The sequence below is a fragment of the Callospermophilus lateralis genome, chromosome 2 (genome assembly GCF_048772815.1).
Source record: "Callospermophilus lateralis isolate mCalLat2 chromosome 2, mCalLat2.hap1, whole genome shotgun sequence".
Lineage (NCBI taxonomy): Eukaryota > Metazoa > Chordata > Mammalia > Rodentia > Sciuridae > Callospermophilus > Callospermophilus lateralis.
In genome coordinates, this window is record NC_135306.1 from 36,343,442 (window position 1) to 36,363,734 (window position 20,293).

At 46.8% G+C, this 20,293-nt stretch overlaps 2 protein-coding genes across 2 annotated transcripts; one reads left to right on the top strand and one right to left on the bottom strand.

Annotated features, from left to right (window-relative positions):
• The first annotated feature begins 765 nt into the window (after positions 1 to 765).
• Cd72 (CD72 molecule) lies at positions 766 to 8,062 on the top strand. The gene is made up of 9 exons (XM_076845844.1): positions 766 to 939; positions 1,045 to 1,152; positions 1,767 to 1,838; positions 2,398 to 2,487; positions 2,786 to 3,121; positions 5,886 to 6,028; positions 6,610 to 6,719; positions 7,373 to 7,504; positions 7,739 to 8,062. The coding sequence occupies exons 1-8, from the start codon at positions 858 to 860 to the stop codon at positions 7,497 to 7,499; spliced, it is 1,068 nt and encodes a 355-aa protein (XP_076701959.1). The 5' UTR covers positions 766 to 857; the 3' UTR covers positions 7,500 to 7,504; positions 7,739 to 8,062.
• Tesk1 (testis associated actin remodelling kinase 1) lies at positions 8,011 to 12,894 on the bottom strand. Its single transcript, XM_076845842.1, has 10 exons — positions 12,345 to 12,894; positions 12,079 to 12,200; positions 11,895 to 11,943; positions 11,185 to 11,331; positions 10,778 to 10,860; positions 10,521 to 10,611; positions 10,202 to 10,285; positions 9,964 to 10,053; positions 9,722 to 9,836; positions 8,011 to 9,188 (listed from the first exon to the last, which is right to left on the bottom strand). The coding sequence occupies exons 1-10, from the start codon at positions 12,561 to 12,563 to the stop codon at positions 8,302 to 8,304; spliced, it is 1,887 nt and encodes a 628-aa protein (XP_076701957.1). The 5' UTR covers positions 12,564 to 12,894; the 3' UTR covers positions 8,011 to 8,301.
• Positions 12,895 to 20,293: the final 7,399 nt, after the last annotated feature.

A 20,293-nucleotide genomic window follows, 5' to 3' on the forward strand; every position in this document is an offset into this window, starting at 1 on the left:
TCAAATCCCCAGTACCAAAAATAAATAAATAATAAAAACTTTACACAAAAAAAAGTTAGAAGAAATTTCTTTGCCTTATTTGTGGGTCTAGGAAGCTGTAGCTTGATCTTTGTGAAACTCCAGGCTCATTGGTTTCCTGGCCCTCACAGGGTGAATGAAGATCAGTGCTACCACAGATTTCCCCAGAGGTGTCCCAGCTATGGCTCTGTGTGGCAGTTCTGAGGGTTACACAAGAGAGAAGATGGGTACAGCCTGAAAGCCCCCAAGTTGATGGAGATATGACACCCATTTGAATCACCAAATCAGGGACTCACTCATAGACCTACTGGAAACCCCAGAATGACAAAGAGCTAAGGCTCCATGCTAGGAGACACAATCTGATGGGGAAGATGAAACCTCCTTCTGGAACAATGATTGGAAAGATTGCCTGGTGTCAGTTGGGCACAAAAGAGCTCCAACCACACATCAACAAGCCCCAGTACAGGGCAGTCAGGAGGAGAGGGCAAATCAGAGAAGATAACTGGAGCCCAGCAGTGTGGAGCCCCAGTAGGATACATGAAGAGTGGGGGGACACAGGGCTGACCCAGGGCCAGGCCTAGCCCCTGGCCTGTGCTCTGGACCCAAGTGTTTCCCTCCTGCCCTTTTGGCTCTGACCCAAGGTGACTTCTGCTTCATTGAGCCCATCTGTCAGAGGCTCATTCACATCTTCCTCTTTTGTCAAGTGGGAGGGCAAAGAGCTAAGAAGTGCAATCACAGAGATCACAGAATCTAAGAGTGTGGAGAGAGGAGAGTGGCCAGGGAGGCTTGGGTCCTGTGGATGAGAGGGGAGACTCCAGCCTGCAGAGGTGCTCAGGACCATGGCTGACGCTATCACCTATGCAGACCTGCGGTTCGTGAAGGCACCTCTGAAAAAGATTGTCTCCAGCCAGTTAGGAGAGGGTAAGGGGGGAACATGGGACTCCTCCATCCTGTCTATCCCCTTTCACAACCACCCTCATCCCACAGACCACACCTGACTTCCACTTTGGTTCTTTTTCTCCCCAGACCCAGAAGCCTATGAGGATGGGGAACTCACCTATGAAAATGTCCAAGTGCCCTCAGTCCCAGGGGGGCCCTCCGGCTTGGCCTCCTCTGGACTAGGGGACAAATCAGGTATGGAGAGCCCTGGAGATGGGTTTATGGGGTTCTCTTGAGCTGGGGAGTCCACAGAAATCTTGGGAGGACAAGGCCTTGGAGAAATGAGGAGGGTGGTTCTTAGAAGAGAGTAGGATAAATGGGAACTAGGGGAAGAAAAGTCTCAGGGGCAAGGTGGAGATCCCAGGGGGACAAGTGTGTCGGGGGAGGAGGGGGAGAGGGTGGCTGATAAGTGCTGGAGGAAGACTCAGGGCAGCCCTGTGGGAGATGGGTTCTGGAGGGAAATGGGGAGCCGGAGGAGGGAAGGGGGATGGGAGAGGGAAGAGAGCAATTCGGGATGGCGGTTGCGGGCAGGCAGATAAGGGCCCCTGAGGTAAAGATAAAGGGATAAAGGGAGAGTGGGAGGGAGTGGAGGGGAGGGTGGGGATGAACCAAGACCGGGAGGAAGCTGAGAGAGTCGCGGCATGTGGCGCGGGGGGTGGGGGGGCGAGCAGAGGGACTCCGGGAGTGGTGTGGGTGTCCTGGAGCAGTGACAGAGGGTGTCTCAGGGCAGCCCGGAGTCCCGGTGTGGGGCGAGCTGCGGATAAGGGGCGTGAGCTGGGGCTTTCACACTGGACGTTGCTCTTGCGCAGGTTTTAAGTCAGAGCAGCTAACTGCGACCTGGAGCTCCGCGACGTCGCCGCCTGTTGGAAGGCTTCTCCCCTGTGGGTATTGTCCCCTTCCAGCCCCAGGCGTTCTCCCCTCCTGCATGCTTTGGAGGGTGGCGACCCTGACGTGACAACGGGTGGGACTGAGGCCCGAAAGCAGGGGGTTGAGCGCTGATCCCCATCCTGTTCGGTTCTTTCTGGGGATGAGCCCAGGGTGCAGACTTGAGATAGCTCGCAGCACCCCGCTGCCTGCCCCCTAAGCCACATCCCGGTAGGGATTATTCCAAGACGGGTCCATCCAGATCACTACCCACCATTCATTTGGTCTCAATATACAAATCCTGTCATCCCCTTTCCCTCTTTCTTCTGAGATTTAGTTCCCCTTTACCAGGCAATGCGCCTCAACTCACTTTACCAAATACAAATCCCCAACCTACATTCTAGAACTCCCTCTCTCCTCTACCTGCAAAACCTCCCACCATCCGAAAAACCCCACCACACTGCTCCTTTGCCCTCCTCTTAAGAATGTCCTCCTCTGGAATCTCCGATGCTGCCCATGCCCTCAGTCTGTAAATTGTTTCTTGGGACCGACTGCCCTTCATCCCTGTCCTTTAAGGTAGTCCAGCTTGCTTGCGATACCTCCTGTTCAGCTTGCTCCTCACCTGCCTGCTGTTAGGGGTGGCTGCCATCTGCCTGGGAACCCGCTGTGAGTATGGCTGCCCCATTTCCCACTCACCTCAAACTACTTCTCTCCTCTCCCCCATCGTCCCCTTCACAGAAGAGTTCATAGTCACTACCACTACATCCTCAGCTTTTGGTCTGGTTTCCTGCTGGGTCTATTTTCAGTGCCCTGTCTTCCTTATCTAATCCAGTATCTCTTTAAGCTTTAGGCAATCAGGTCTTATATTTTAGCCTGTTATGCAAAAAGTTTCATAAAAATGTTTCAGGACATTAGGGTCCAGCTGGAGAAGATGCCCTCTAAATCTCTCTTTATGGCTAACCAGATCTGCAGGTATCTCAGAAACTCCAGCAGGTGAGCAGTGTTCTGGAAGACACTAATAGCAGCCTTCAAGAGCAGCTTCACCTAAGGATAACTCAGCTGGGGCAGAAGGAAGAGAATCTGCAAGAGTCCAAGAGAAAGCTGGCCCAGAGTCAGGAAGTGCTACAGGTGGCGCAGGAAAATCGCCAGGCTGCTGAGGGGAAACTAAAGGACTGCCAGTTGGACAAGGAGAAGACCCAGGAGACTTTGCAAAGGGAGGAGGACCAGAGGAGGGCCTTGCAGGAGAGGCTACACAACATGCAGAACACACTGAAACCCTTCTTTACATGCTCCCCACAAGGTAACTGCTCTGGGAGAAGAGAGGTGGGAGAGGTGGTCTGTGAAGGATGGATTGAAGCAAGGAAACACTGTGTCAGGGCTCTATCTAGCTCCCAGGGATCAGTGGATTGTTCAGGAAAGGGGCAATGAAGCAGAAGAGTGGCTGCCTGAGCTAAGCAACCTTGGCCAATGTGGAGAAAGATCAAGCAGCATACTGGATTTAGGGGCCTCCCCTAGCTCTAAGGCAGATCTGGTGAGGAGTGGGTAGCAGCCAGCAGTTCAAATCACACTGTTTAAAGAAGCATGGCAAAATTAGTTTTCATCTGGTTGACATCGACAGCACGGATCTAGGAACACCTTGAATTTGTATGTGGGATTGGTTGTTTGTACAGTTTTCTAAAGACTTGGTGGCAGCTTTAATTAATTTTCAATACATCAGAGATCCCCCTAAAAGTTAAGAACTACTGACTAACACTAGGTGTAGTCGGGAGGTGGGGCAAGATAGCTAAAGTTCTCAGGCACATGTGGCACCCATCATGTGGTTTAAGGGACCAGGATGGGTATCCTTCCACTTTCAAAGCAGGAGCCCAGCCAGTATGTAGAGGTGGGTAAAGGGACACCTAAAAGAGAAAAGGCTGTGCAGAAGCAGGCTGGGGTTCTAGACAGGGTGCCAGGCCTGAGGGGACTGGAGTTTTCATGGATTATGTTGGGGGTTGGGCTCTATTTTGCTCAGAGGGCATCTAAATGTTTTCTCCAGGTTTAAAGCAGCAAGATTACATGTAGTCTCCCATCCCAGCCCTTGTTTTTTTTTAAATCTTCTTATCTACTATGGCCCACAGTCCCTTGACAGTTCTGCCACCCATTCCTATAGCTGCAACCCATACTGCTCTGCTGTAACATCGGTTGCAGACTTCTACTCTGATCACAACTGCTCAGACTTTTACTTCTTTCACCTCACTGAGGCCTCCTCCAGTCTGGGGACTCCAGTTTCCTTTCTTCCCATCAGCTGTTTCCTATCCTCATTTATCTCCCTACTCATCTCATGTTCTGGAGTCCATCATTCAATAACTCATCCCTTTGTTCCATTGTCTATCTCTTACACTAGACTGGTAAAAACTCACTTTCAGGTTGGGGATGTAGCTTAGTGGTAGAGCATTTACCCAGTATGTGTGAAGACCTGGGCTTGATCTCTAGTACCATAAAAGCAAAACTCACTTTAAAAAATTTTGGTTGTACTGGACATGGAACACATGGCCTTGCAAATGCTAGGTAAACACTGAGCTACATCCCCAGACATTTTTTAAATTTTATTTTGAGACAGTTGCCTAGGTTGTCCTCCAACTTGCTATCCTCCTTCTTTAATCTCCAAAGTAGCTGGCATTGGTAGTGTGTGTCATCAGGCCCTCAGCTCTATTTTGCATTTTAGCCTACCCACTTCTCCAACCCCTGTGCTAGGGATTGAATCTCTCAGCCCTTTTTATAAATTTTTTTTAAAATTTTGAGACAGGGTCTTGCTAAGTTGCTGAGGGTCTTGCTGAGTTGCTGAGGCTGGCCTCAAACTTGAGATCCTCCTTTCTCCATCTCCCTAGTAACTAGGATTACAGGTATACACCACCATACCTAGATGATTTTTAAAAAAATATTTAGCTTTTAGTTGGACACCATATCTTTATTTATTTTTATGTGGTGCTGAGGATTGAATCCAGGGCCTCGCACGTGCTAAGCAAGTCCTCTGCCTCTGAGCCACAACCCCAGCCCCCTAGCTGATTTTTTGTTTATTTTTTTTAGATGTTGATGGACTTTTTTTTTATTCATTTGTTTATATGTGATGCTGAAAATTGAACCCAGTGCCTCACACATGCTAGGCAAGAACTCTACCACTGAACCACAGTCCCAGTCCCAACCCAGCTGACTTTTAAGTGATAGAGTTAGGACTGATGAATCAAATCATTGGAGAGAGTTGGGTTAAGATTATGAGCACAGATTGGAATATAGGATGTTAAAGAGGGATGTCTATTTCTTATGGATAATCAGGAAAAGAAGAACAGAGACAGAAATTTTGAGGTGGGAAGGAGGAAAGTGGAGAGTATTTACAAAATAGGGACTGAGCAAAAGAGGAAGGTTGTTTCCTTATGGAAGAGTAGAGAGGGGAGGTAGCTAGTAGCTGGAGGAATGTGATGAAGTTTTGATATGGGCAGTGGGGAATGCTTTAGGGAGCAAATGAGATGAAGGAACAAATGGGAGGCCTGTTGACCAAATACAGGGGCCTAGGTGAGGATAATCAAACTGTTGGAATAGATGGTAATCTTTCAGAAATTAGGGATAATGACCAGTCCAACTAAAATAAACCTCCCAGATTATTAAGAAATGTTGTTAGCTAGCATGGTGGCTAGCACATACCTGCAATCCCAGAGACTCAGGAGGCTAAGGCAGGAGGATTATAAATTGAGGTCAGCCTCAGCAACTTAGAGGCCCTAAGTAACTTAAGAAAACCCTGTTTCAAAATAAAAGACTGGGACTCAGTGGTTAAGCACCCCTGGTATCAATCCCCACTTCCAAAAAGAAAAAAAATTGTTAAATGACTTTTTTTCTTTTTTAACTGTATATGCAGAGGAAAGGCATTTCCAGGAGAGGAAAAAGAAAGGAAGATTGCAAAGATCAAGGACTAGAAGTCCATGAAGGTGCCAAGATTAGACTTAGGGGAATGTTGTTAGCAACCAGATTGTGAGTAGTCACTTTCATCCTAGGTCCTAAGGGTTATGATGTTGCACTATTTTGCTTTGTAGGCCATTGCTGTCCAGTGAGATGGATACTGAAGGAATATCGCTGCTTTTACTTCTCGTCTACTCGTCAGACTTGGGAGGAGAGCCAAAACTATTGTAAATCTCTATCCTCCAACTTGGCCACATTCAGGAGACATGATTACTCAGTAAGCATACCCTTACCCACAGAACAAAGGGGCACTGTTAGATGAAGGGAGGTATGTCGTCAAATCAGGAATGGCAGTGCACACCTGGCATACATGCCATGGCATTCCTTTTCCATGGCAAATACTGATAATCACAACACTCTCTGCCACTGAACTTGAAAATGGCCTGTGTCTTCTCAGTCCTGTGTTTCAGGTGGCTTCTACTAACTAATTAGAGTTGGCATGAGAGCTGAAACTTTTATAATCTCTACTTTGCGTCAGCCCTATGGGCTGCTTAACAGCTCTTTGACTGCGAGGTGCCAGATTTGGTGAGTTGGATCATAATAACTGATTCTTTGGGACCAGAACAGTCTACATAGCAACTCCCCTCCAAAGGATAGCAGATATTCTTACCAAGTTGGGAGGTGAACTAAAGAGTGAGACTGCATCTGCAGAGTGGCACTTGAAGGATGCAGGAACAAGTCACTGATGAGCCGTTATGTCCCTTTGCCAAAGTTTATAGGCCTTTTCCTAGAGTGTTTGATTTTCTCCTATATTTCTCATCACTATCTACACATCTCTGGTTTCTCTGAATTTCATAGTATCAGTCCAGTGGAGAACCTATATTTTCACATGGTGGTTTCTATTCATATTGGATTAGCTCAACTTCTAATAAGGACCAATGGAGGACTTCTGGTTTACAAAATTATGAGTAAGTTGGTGAGGACTTTTTTGGCATTTTGAACTCCATAATCCCCTCATAAAGACATAGTAAAAAAATTTCTTCCCCAACTTCCAAATTTCTTCTATAAATCAATAATGTATCTGCCTATTTTTTTATTCCCCCTATTTGATTAATAACTTTAGAGCAGTCTTATTCTCTATCTTTGGTGTCTAGAAGTCCTTGGCATAATTTTAAAAAAATTACTAAGTTGGGATCCATGTCATCTTTCAGAGGGAGAAACTGAGAATTTAGCTAGGGCTTCACACCTGCATTCTGACTCTCCATCCCTTGACAAGGCTGCCCAAACTGGGGTCATACTTTCTCAGTCCAGACCACTTGGGGCATAAGAGCCATCCCAGGGAAGTGAACAAGGGAGCAGTGGAGTAGCTTTGAATCACACCTAAGGACATCCTTATGTTCCCTATCTGAAGTTTTCATTTTTAAGATTTGGGTAATTTTTTTCTGCCCTGGACTTAGAGCCTTTTGTAGCTGGAGTCTAGAAATCTGCCTCTGAACCATGGCCAGATATGGACTTAGGCTAAGTTTTATGCATAGCAAAATGAGAGATGGTAGGATGGATTAGAAGGGGTCCAGAGCATTTCCCACTTCTAATCATTCTAAATCTTGTCCTTAAACTCAAGATGCAACAAGATACAAAAAGGATATTCACGGTGGTATATACAGTCAGAAACATGTACAAGTTCCCTTCCCTTCATCTGTGAGCAGTCATCTTTCGGGTTTCCAGACGGGGATCATTCTTTGCAATGAATGGGGTAAGCATGAGAGATGGGGCTGAGGCATGGGAGTCCAGGGACGGGACAGAGGGGAAAATTGTTCCTGGGTTTGACATCCTCAGCCTCTGATGACTTGGTCTGCTTATGTAAGGGTAGGTTGGGCAGAAAGTCTTGTGATGTGGCTGTCCAGAGAGCTGGGGAAAAGATAGCAAAAGGTGGATGAAGGTTTGGTGACAGTCAACTGTGGAGCTCACTGATGCTTTACCCTTCTAGACACTCATGCTAACAAGAGCTTGTGACTCTGATCCCTAACCTGTGGCCTGCACATCCAAGATTGTCATCCCCAGGCACCCCCTGAGTGTGGGCATTGCCAACGGACTGATCCACACCTGACACTTCTAGCCAGCCTGCTTGAAAACCTGTCCCAGAAACTGGACTGATCCTGGGAAGAGGATAAAGAAGTCTCTAGAAGGGACTTTGACCCCCCCCAAGAACCTCCCATACTGGAAATGGGTAGGGGGAGCAGGGCGCAAGGGCTGAGTGGATGGGGCGGCCCGGAGCCAGCCAGGCAGTTTTTATTGAAATATTTTTAAATAATTTGCACGTGTTAGTCTCGTGTGTCAGCAATGCTGTGTCTGGTTCAGTGATCCCCGTGGGAGAGTGAGCCCAGGGGTTGGATAGGAAGTGCTCTGTCCCTCGAGTCCATGCTGAGGCTCCCCTACGGGGAGAAGAGCCAGTCAGCCCATCTGGGGCTGGCATTGTCCAGCAAGTGTGCTCTGTCCTTACAGGGTGTCCTGAAGGCCAAAGTTGGAGGCCTGAGATCACAGGCCCCACTGCTAAGAGCGTGCCCCAGGCAGCTGCAGGCTGGGCGTGGGTGGCTTGGCGTGGTGCCCTCGGTGGCAGAGGAGACTGCCCGCCTCACAGTTCAGGTTGCGGTAGCGGGCGACAGCTGGGGTGGGGCGGGGGCACATGGACAGGAAACCAAAGCTGAAAGGGCCAAGGCAGCAGCCGGGACAGGGCAGCCCCTCCTCTGGCTCCCGGGGAGCTGAAGGGGGTGGTGAGGGTTCTGTCCTCTCCAGGGCTGCTGCCCGGGGCAAGCTATGCTGAGCCCGGTTCCAGGGCTCCCCCGCCCAGCCTTGTGGGGAGTTCACCACCACAGCTGGGGGGTTGTTGTTGAGGGGAGGACCTGATCTAGGGGACCAGGGCTGGGAGGCTGAGGAACAAGTGCTGATAAAGTTGTCTGTGGCCATCGCCAGGGGCAGCTGGGGAGCTGGTCCTGGGGGTTCTGGCTCGGGGCTGCTGCCCTCACACTCCATCTTTTCTTCAGCCGAGGGACCCACAGCGGGAGGGCCAGGACCTGGCAGTGCAGTCTCCATACGTCGAGGGAGTTCAGGGGATGAGGGTAGTGAGCGGCAGCGTCTGGCAGGTGTCCCAGGTTGGACCAGGGCCTCTGGAGTAGTCACCAAGGGCAGTTGGGTAGAGGGCAGTGGTGATGGTGGAACAAGGGGCAGAGGCGTGACCGGCTTGTTGGGTGTGTCCAGGAGCTTGATCTTGCCACCCTTGAGATCTTCCCGTAGTGAGAAGGGGTTGACTCGTGTCAGATTGTCCCCCCAGTTGGGGGGTGATTCTGGTGATGGGGGCAGGAAGAGGTCTGACCGGCTTCGGGAGAGCCGGGGGTCTGGTCTTGGAAGCGTGGCAGAGGGACCACCTCTTGGAATAGACCCTATAGACAGAGAAGTCCGTGATCACCTTTCTTAGCATTTGATCCTAGCTTCTGAGTGCTTCATTAGAAAAGGGAGTCACACAGGGTGCTCTTGGAAAGAGGAAATGTCACCCCTACCCACCTTTTTTTTTTACCTCTTCTCCCTTGGGCTCTAGCATTAGAAAACCATCTTCTCTGAGTTGTCCTCCCCAGCCCACACCAACTCCTAGTGTTCTCAAACTATTATTAAATCCACTTAACCTTGAATAACTCCCTTGAATTTTGACAGGCAAAAGGACTTTTATTGGGTCAAGGTCATGCTCACTTACCCCTGATTGGTATTTTTTTTTTTTTTTTTTGGTACTAGGAATTGAATCCACGGACCCATTACCATTGAGCTACATCCCCAGCCCTTTTTACTTTTTATTTTGAAATAGGGTCTTGTTAAGTTGCTGAGTGTCTCACTGAGTTGCCTCAAACTTGAGATCCTCCTGCCTCAGCCTCTTGAGTTGCTAGAATTACAGGTGTGCACCACCACACCTGGCTTTACTTACCTTGATTGTGTGTCAGGGGAGTCCTGGTAAGGGGTGCTGGCTCAGGCAGCTGTTCAAGGATCCATTCTAAGTGCTGGGTGATCTCAGTAAAGGGGGCCCGGGTGCTGGGTTCCATCTAGTGGGTAGACATAGGTGGTGTTATGGGGTTCCTGAGTTTTCCTCCTATCACTGGAGACCCTTAGAGCAGTCATATCAGCTCATAGATGGGGAAGGGGGGCTGAGAGGGAAAGAAAGGCTCTTACGCTGCAGCAATGGATGGCCAGGAGCAGGAAAGGCAGTGGGCAGTCATCACCCACCAGGGTTCGGAAAGCAGGCACATCCAGGCCGAAGTCCTGAGGATACAAGCGGGGCCTCTAAGTCAGCCTTCCTTGGGTTCTCCTCCCGCTCCTCTATGAGGACCTCTACCTCCAGGGAACCCTCCTTGATTATGGGCCATCTTAGCCTGGAGTCTCCCTCTGTTTCAAACCTAGAGATGTTCACCTCTGTACGGGGTAGGTAGTCGGGATCTGCAGGTACTCGGGCGATAAGCTCACAGAGGACAATCCCGAAGGCAAAGACATCAGCCTATGGGTAGGAGATAATAATGTCAGGGGGACAACTGACAGTTTTCACTTCAGAATTTTGTAGGACTAGGTCAGGATTTGGGGAGGCAGTCTTGACAATTTTCATGTGTGAGGAGGATGATGGTGAGGGCATGGGGGATTTGGGGAATCTTGAATATCTGGTAGAATTTTGGTTGGGATGGGGCTTATGAGAGCATCTCGAAGGCCCTTGGGGCTCTGATCAGTTAATGTCTTACCTTCTCATCATACAGCTCACCCCTCAACACCTCTGGAGCCATCCAGTATGGGGAACCCACCACAGCCAATGGCTCCTTCCTTGCCCCTTCCCTGCAGGGGCAGGGGCGGATAGTCAGAAACATCCACTCAGGCATTTTCCCCAGGCAAAAAGATATAAAGTGAGGACCCTCCCCACCCCAAGGGAAATGTCCCTGGGGGCTTCACTTCAAGAGAAGACCTCTGGGAGGCTTGTGGGGGAATAGGGTATTTACTTTACCTATACACAGGAATCTTTTCAGCCAGCCCGAAATCACCGACCACGGCCGTGAAGCCTCGGTCTTCCCGTCGGACCAGACAGTTCTGATACACACATATAGGCATCCTCACACACTTATCACCTTTTGCTCTCTGGTCTCTCAGTATATATACCCCAAAGCTCTGTCACTCCAGCATAACCCCACCCTTTCTCCCAGTTCTCCAGTGCACCCCAATATTGCAATATTGTCCAACACTTTAAACAGTGTGATAGTTAGTCCTTCAGAGCCTCTCACCCTAGGACCCCGGGATTCCCCAATACCTTGCCACTCTAATATCCTAATATATCTATTATCCACATTCCAACATCTATCGGGCCTAATACATTATAACCTAATAGTCATGCCTCCACCCACCTTGCCAGCCTACCTTGGATGTGAGGTCTCGGTGGAATACACCTTTAGCATGCAGGTACCGCAGGCCTCGCGCAATATCCAGAGCTAGGCGGAGCCTGACTGGCCAGGATAGGGGCTCAGGGGAGCTGAGCAGCTGTTCTAGGGTTCCCCCATTCATATACTGGGGCATAGGGGAAGGAGAATGAGTGTCAAGGTCTCAGCCTGCATTCTAGGTCTCCCACTTATCATCCAGGGGATATTCAGGAGGATCACAAAAGTCAGAAGTGTGCATCTGTGCTCTAAGGGCCTCCATTCATGTTCTTAGGGCTGCCCTGTCCAATACAGTTGTTGCTAGCCATGTGAAACTATTTGAGTTATTAAATTTAAATACAATTAAACATTTAGTTCCTCATTCACACCAGCCACATTTCCCATGATGTAGCACACCCCCCCCCCACCCCCCGCAGAGTAGCTGGTGGCTACTGTACTGGACAGTACACACAGAACATTTTCATCACTGCATAAAGTTTATGAGACTGCTGTGTTCTAGAGGACACAGGGAATGAGACCAGATGAGGCTTCCTATATGTGGTTTATTCACAGGGAAGTTCAAGGACCCTCCCCTGGGAAGCGGTCCTATGCCTCTCCTTATTCTCTGTAGATTCAGCAGGCCCATTAATCCCTTTCCCCTTGGTGAAGGTGGTAGTGGTGAAGGTGGGTTCCCCTTTCTTAACCTATCCTCACCTCTGTAAGAGCGTGCAGCTGTCCCTGGTGCACACAGACCCCCATGAACCTGGAAGAAGATGGGGAGGATAGGAGGGCAGGCTGTAAGAGACCCGGCCCCTCCTTAGTTCCCACTTTTCGCACTGGTTCTTCCCCTTTCCCTCCAGCCCAGCAAGGTGCCCAGCAAGAGGCTGGAGTTGCTCACCTTAGGATGTTAGGGTGCCTGAGCCGGTTCATCAGCTGCACCTCCCGTAGTGTATTGCCCCGGTTACTGGGGAGCTTGTTCATCTTCAGCACCATGACTTGCCCTGACTGTCGGTGCCGAACCTGGGGGCAGTAGGGGCCGGTGAGTGTCGGACAGATTGGGTGGGTTGCCGGAGTCCGGGATCTCTACCCTGGGGGCGAGCCCCCAAGTTCCAGCCTCTAGTTGAAGGCTCGGTCCCGCCCCTCTGTGCTCTCCGCGAGTCTTACCTTATAGACCTCAGAGAAGAAGCCGGCCCCGATCTTCTCGGCGCAGTGGAAATCATCCACACGCGCCAGGCTGGACACAGCGCTGCGGAGAGCTCGATAGGAGGAGGGGCGGCCCCGGCCCGGGCCTCCGCCTGCAGCCCCCGGCCCAGGCGGCCCCTCCCCCGGCGCCTCTCCGGGCCCGGGCCCAGGGCCCCGCAGTGGGGGCCGTTCCCCGGCCATGGCCGGGCCCCCAGCCCGGGCCTGGCTCACATGGCAGGGTCCCCGGGGCCCGGGCAGGCCGCGCTCGCCATGAGAGCGGGCCTGCCCGATCAGGGGTGCCGGGACTCCCGCTCCCGCCGGGAGAATGGAAGACCAGCCCAAGATCCTGGGCCCGCCCCCGCCGCGCCAGCTAGCTGGGCCCGGGTGGACGCCGCTCCGCTCCGCTCGGCTCTGCGCAGGGCCTGGGCCTGGGCCGGGCGGTGGTGGCAGCGGCGCTCCCGGGAGCCGGCGGGCGGGCGGGCTCCCCGCAGGCGGAGGCGGCGGGCGGCGGCTGCTCCGCTTCGCCGCCGGGGATCAGGCTCGCGGCCTGCCAGGGGCGGGGCTGGGCCCTGCTGCGCTTAACTCCTTGGAGTCCGGCCTCCGGGAGCGGCCACGCCCCCCCAGGTACGCAACCTCCGTCCTTGGCAGCGACACTCTAGGTGAGCGTGCCTGGGGTGCCGGGGTCAAGTGAGTTCAGGCCCGGGTTTAAATAGGGAATTAAGGGCGGACTGCTCAAACGTCTTTGAGCTGCCCTGAAAATCCTTTCTTCTCCCTCGGGTCACGTCCGTGGAGGAATAGGTTCAGGAAGCCTCCACCTGGGCTCCATGGATCAGCATGGCGGATAATCAGACCCCTCAGGCCCAGCCATAATCGTAGGCAGCCCAGCAACCCGTCCACCTTTCCGGCCTGCGCTCCAGCTCCGACTGTCCATTTCCCAGGTTTTTCGACCCCTACACACTAAATGTCTGGAGTCCCTAACGCCTTCTACCTTCTCCTCGGGCGTTAGTGACACGCCAGGACTATAGAGAGCCCCTGGCTGGCCCATCCCTGGCTTGGTCCGATTCCTCCTCACTCCATCCCACCTCCCCGAAATAAAGTTCAGATTCCAGTGCTTCCGCTCAGTGGCCACCCAGCCTGGACTTCCCTCTTTGTCCAAATGACCCTCTATTAAGTGAAGCCTCCACCTGCCGGGAAGCCCCTCCTTCCGCGAGCGCCTGCCCCTCAGCAAGATCCCACCCCTTCAAAGACCGTTTTCCCTCTGAGACCCCTCCCCTTTCCTTAGAAAGACAGTGCCACCATCAGTGTACATCAGAATCCCTCAGTGCTGCACCCCCTCCTCTGTATGTTCCTCCCACAGTGAAACCTCTCTGGGTGACTCCACCAGTCATTGTGACCCCTCCTCTCAAGGTGACTCCTCCCCTCCGTATTGCCCTGCCGTTATCAATGTGAACCCTCAATCTGATTCCTCCCTCCGTCAAGTAGAAGGAGGGTCTGCCTCCTCAGGCCAGAGGAGGAGCTGCAGCTGCCCTTTTTAAAGTCAGGTCGGCGTCCTGAATGCGCAAGCCCAGTCTTGGGACGCTGAACTCGCCTTACTCAACGCTTCCGGTTCTGCCACTGGCTCCTCCTCCAGGTCAGCCGAGAAAAAACCAATCAACACCGGGATTTGGTGACGTCATGGTTCGGGGCAGTCGGCTCCCTGCCTAGAGGTTTCCAACGTCAGTGAGCCTGCTGCCACCTAATGGCAGAGTGGAGGGAAGGCGCGGGCCTCTGGAGTGGAGACAGCTGAAGAAGCAAAGTCTCAACTTTTTCTAAGAAATTTAAAGCACTATATTTCTGTTGCAGACTAAGAAATATAAACAGAGTCTGCATCGCGTGGGTGACTACCTTCTAACCGATTTCTGTCACGCATTTATGAGAGTTGGAACCAAGAACTGCTATTTGCTTTTCAAGGGCTAATGAGAAAGAAATAAAGGTCTTGGATGATGATGCATCACTTGTTTGGGTTGAGAGAGGTATAGGAAAGACTGTCGTTGTATAAGGGAAGGTATCACACCAGTGTAGAGAGAGGACAGGGAAAGTCATTTCCAATCCTTGTAGAGCTAGTTTAGGGAGTCCAACGCTGAGAGCAATCTCTGCCTAGGCCATGTTCATTTTTCCGGAGACCTTTGGTCTCACCAATACCTGCTCACTCACCAATTAAATTATTGTTAACATCTACGACTATTTTTTTGAATTTGCTTTCTAAAGTTGTGTGAGACCTTTAAGTACTAGGAATTTATGCCTCGTTTTAATTAATATCAACATGGTTGGCTTAATTGATGGTGGGTGATTAAACCCAGGGGTGTGGTACCACTGGGGAGCTATATCTCCAGCCCTTTATATATTTTTTAAATATACATATTTTAGTTGTAGCTGGGAACAATATCTTTATTTTGTTTACTTATTATTATTTTTTAATGTGGTGCTGAGGATCGAACCCAGGGCCTCGCACATGCTAGGCGAGCTCTATCGGTGAGCCACAATCCCAACCCCTTTTATGTGTTTCAAGACGGGGTCTCACTAAGTCGACTGGAACTTGTGATCTTCCTGCTTCAACCTCTGGAGTAGTTGGGTTTACAGGTGTGCACCACTCAGCCCAAACCAGGTTAATTGTTAAGTGTTTAGCTGAGATACTGGGTGGCATTAACCAAGATAAAAAAGAAATTAGGAGAAGAAAATATGCAGGTGGTTGGAAGATAGATGATAAGAAAGGATGATGAAGATGCCATCAATGGATGTAGAATATACAAAGGGAGAAAAGCAGTGCCTGCTTTCTCATATGTGGAAGCACATGAAATACCTACTTTGATGGAGCTTCTATACAGTGATTCCCCATGAGTAATTCATGGCCCAGTCTTGTTTCCTCTATGCCCCTGCCCTATTCCAGGAACCAACTGTTTGGTGCATATTTATGTCCATTATCATTTCATTGGTAACTACTTTGTTTTATTATCTCTAAAGGTTGAAGGCTGGTTCTTCTTTAAAATAAAAGCACAGTATCATTGTCACACCAATTTTTTTTTTTTTTTTTTTTTTTTTTTGTACTAGGGATAGAATCCACAGGCATTTTACCACATCCTCTGTCCTTTTTTTATTTTTGAGACAGGGTCTCTTGCTTGCTGAGGGTCTGCTAAATTGCCAAAGCTGGCTTCAAATTTGTAATCCTTATGTTTAAGCCTCTCAAGCTCCTGGGATTACTGGCCAGTGCCACCAGGCCTGATATTGTCACACTTTTTAAAAAACAACAATACCAAATATCCAATTGTCCACATTTCCCTATTGACTTATGTTTGTTTTTTGTATTTGGGATTGAACCCAGGGGTGCTTAACCACTTAGCCACATTCCCAGTCCTTTTTATGTTTTATTTTTGAGACAGGGCCTCACTAATTGCTTAGGGCCTTGCTAAGTTGCTGAGGTTGGCTTTTAACTTAGGATCCTCCTGCCTCAGCCTCCCAAGGCACTGGAATTACAAAGATGTGCCACCAGCCTGGTGATATGCTTGGTTCTCAAAAATTATTTACTTGAATTGATATTCAAATAAGATTCTTATGTTGTAATTGATATGTCTCTTAATCATTTTAAATTTCTTAAATCCATTCTCCATCTTTTTTTAAAAGAATTCATGTAATTTTTCCTATAAAATTTCTCAAAAAGTCTGAATTCTGATGAGAAGCTTGTGGTATAAATTAGTATGTTCCTCAGTCCCCTTTATTTCATGTAAGTTGATGGTTATACATTTGATCAGATTTAAATTAGATTAATTTATAGGTGGTTTTAGTACTTCTGTCAAGGTAAGCAATGGTGATTTTTTTTTTTTCTTTTTGCATTGGGAATTGAACAGAGAGGCACTTTACCACTGATCTACATCTTGGCCCTTTATTTATTTATTTATTTATTTATATATTAAAAAAAACTTTTTTAGATATTGATGCCTTTATTTTATTTATTTATATGTGGTGCTGAGAATCAAACCCAGTGCCCCACACTTGCTCTACCAGTGAGCCAGAACTCCACCCCTATTTATTTTTATTTTTAAATTTTTGATACCAGGGATTGAATCCATAGGTGCTTAACCACTGAGCAACATCCTCAGCCCTATTTTGAATTTAATTTAAAGACAGGGTCTCACTGAGTTGCTTAGTGCCTCACTTTTGCTGAGGCTGGCTTTGAACTCATGATCCTCTTGTCTCTGTGCCCCTGAGCTGATGGGATTACAGGTGCGTGCCACCTCACCCGGCTGAAACACACATATTTCAAGTATGCAGTTTGATAAGTTTTGACATGTATATAACCAATACAATCAATTTAAAAAGGATTTCCATTAGTTTTTTTTAAATTTGAAATCATGCAGACTGTGTTTCCTATATGATTTATTACATTAAAATCACTGTGGGCTGGGGATGTAGCTCAGTGGCAGAGTGCTTGCCTAGCATGTGTGAGGCACTGGGTTCGATCTTAAGCATCACATAAAAATAAATAAATGAAATGAAGATATTGTGTCTAGGGGCTGGGGATGTGGCTCAAGCGGTAGCGCGCTCGCCTGGCATGCGTGCGGCCCGGGTTCGATCCTCAGCACCACATACAAACAAAGATGTTGTGTCCACCGAAAACTAAAAAAATAAATAAATAAATATTTAAAAAAAAAAAAAGATATTGTGTCTATCTACACTAAAATTTTTTTTTAAAATTATTTTTTTAAAAAAAATCAATCACCTTAAGATATATAGAACCTCACCCTCGAATGAAAACTATTTTAAAATTAAATGGCATACTTATGAATATCAACATCAAAAGTAGTAGAAGACAGGAAATAATTAAAATCAGAGCTGAAATAAATGAAATTGAAACAAACCATTGAAAAAAATTAACAAATTGAAAAGTTGATTCTTTGAAAAAATAAATAAAATTGATAAACCCTGAGCCATGCTAACAAAGAGAAGGAGAAAGAAAGCTCAAATTACTAAAAGTTGTGATGAAAAAGGAAATATCACAACAGATGCTGCTGAAATACAGAAAATAATTACAAACTACTTTGAAAATTTATACTCCAACAAAATAGAAAATCTCGGGGCTGAGGATGTAGCTCTTGAGGTAGCGCGCTCGCCTGGCATGCGTGCGGCCCAGGTTCGATCCTCAGCACCACATACAAACAAAGATGTTGTGTCTGCCGAAAACTAAAAAATAAATAATAAAATTCCCCCCCCCTTAAAAAAAATAGAAAATCTCAAAGACATTGACAAATATCTAGAAATATATGATCTACCCAAACTGAGTCAGAAGGACATACACAATTTTTTTTTTTTTTCTGATTGATGGGCTTTTATTCAAGTTTTTGCTGTTAATTTTTTTTTTTATTGTTGGTTGTTCAAAACATTACATAGTTCTTGATATATCATATTTCACACTTTGATTCAAGTGGGTTATGAACTCCCATTTTTACCTCGTATACAAATTGCAGAATCACATCAATTATACTTCCATTGATTTATATATTGCCATACTAGGGTCTGTTGTATTCTGCTGCCTTTCCTATCCTTTACTATCCCCCTCCCCTCCCCTCCCCTCCCCTCTTCTCTCTCTACCCCCTCTACTGCAGTTCATATCTCCCCGTTGTATTATTTTTCCCTTTCCCCTCGCTACCTCTTGTATGTAATTTTGTATAACCCTGAGGGTCTCCTTCCATTTCCATGCAATTTCCCTTCTCCCTCCCTTTCCCTCCCACCTCTCGTCCCTGTTTAATGTTAATCTTCTTCTCATGCTCTTCGTCCCTACTTTGTTCTTAGTTACTCTCCTTATATCAAAGAAGACATTTGGCATTTGTTTTTTAGGGATTGGCTGGCTTCACTTAGCATAATCTGCTCTAATGCCATCCATTTCCCTCCAAATTCTATGATTTTGTCATTTCTTAATGCAGAGTAATACTCCATTGTGTATAAATGCCACATTTTTTTTATCCATTCGTCTATTGAAGGGCATCTAGGTTGGTTCCACAGTCTTGCTATTGTGAATTGTGCTGCTATGAACATCGATGTAGCAGTGTCCCTGTAGCATGCTCTATTTAGGTCTTTAGGGAATAGACCGAGAAGGGGAATAGCTGGGTCAAATGGTGGTTCCATTCCCAGCTTTCCAAGAAATACATACACAATTTAAACAGACCAATTTCCAGCAGTGAAATAGAAGATGCTGTCAAAAGTCTACCAAACAAGAAAAGCCCAGGACCAGATGGATTCTCAGCCAAGTTCTACAAGACCATCAAAGAAGAACTAATACCAGTACTCCTCAAATTATTTCATGAAATAGAAAAGGAGAGAATCCTTCCAAACTCATTCTATGAGGCTAGTAGCACTGGCAATGTCTAGAGATATTTTTGGTTGTCACAATGGGAAGAAGTGCTACTGATATCTAGTGAGTAGGGGCCAGGGATATAGCTAAACATCCTACACAGGGGACACAGGACAGCCTCCTACTATAAAGAATTTTCTGGGCCAAAATGTCAATAATGTCAGGGTTTAAAAACCCAGGTCTTCTTTGGATTAGGCAGAGGGGAGTGAAGGGAAGAGAGGGGGTAATGGAGTAGGAAGGATAGTAGAATGAATTGGACATTATTATCCTATGTACATATTTGATTACATGACCAGTATGATTCTACATCATGTACAACTAGAAGAATAGGAAGTTATGCTCTCTCTCTATATATGATGTGTCAAAATGCATTATACTGTCATGTATAACTAATTAGAACAAATAGAAAAATTCCATGAAGATGAAAAAAAAAAAATGAAAACCAGCAAAGGGAGGAACTACATTAAAGTAATAGCCAATCAAAGGAGAAATTAATTCAAATTAAAAATTAGATATAAACCCGAATTACTGGGAATACAAACCATATTTCAGTAATAACCTTGAATATTAATGACCTAAACTCATCAATCAAACACAGATTGGCAGATTGAATTAAAAAATAAGACCCAATAATATGCTGATCCAAGAGACTCACTTTATAGCCAAAGACATCCACAGACTGAAGGTGAAAGAATGGGAAAAAACATATCATTCACATGGAACACATAAATAAGCAGAAGTTTCGATACTCATATAAAATGTACTTCAAGCCAAAGTTAATCAGAAGGAACAAAGAAAGTTATTTCATATCCCTTAAGGGAATTATACATCAACAAGAGATAACATTCATAAATATTTATGCCCCAAACAATAGAGCATCTACTAACATCAAACAAACTCTTCTGGATTTCAATAATCAAATAGACCACAACACAATAATAGTAAGTAATTTTAAGCATGCCTATGTCACCACTGGATAGATTCTCCAAACAAAAATTTAAAAAGCTATAGAAAAAAATTACAATTAATATTTTAGTCTTATCAGACACATATAGAATATTTCATCTGTCAGTGAATACACTTTCTTCTCAGCAGCCCAGAGATCCTTCTCTAATATAGATCATGTTATGTGAGCTATCACATATGTTGGTATACAATTGTATTATAACAATATATTTTTAGCATGTGTTGAGTTATTTTGACAGCCCCCTTTCCATTGATATTAATTTTTGTGTTCTTGCTTTTTTCCTGATTAAACTTTATTTTTATAAAATTTTAGCTTTATTATTTCTTTTCTGTTTCATATATATTTGCTTCTACTCTTATTTTTTCTTCCTATTACATAATTTGAAAATAATTTGATTGTTATTCTAGCTTCTTTCTGATATATATATTTTAAGTTATAAGTGTTCATCTGAGTACCATTCTGTCCCAGAGATCCTGACATTTTAAGCTTTTATTATCACTTAGTTCAAAGCACTTTTAAAATTTACTTTTCTTGTGCTTCTTCCATGACCTCAGAGATATTTATAAGTGTGCTTTTAATTTT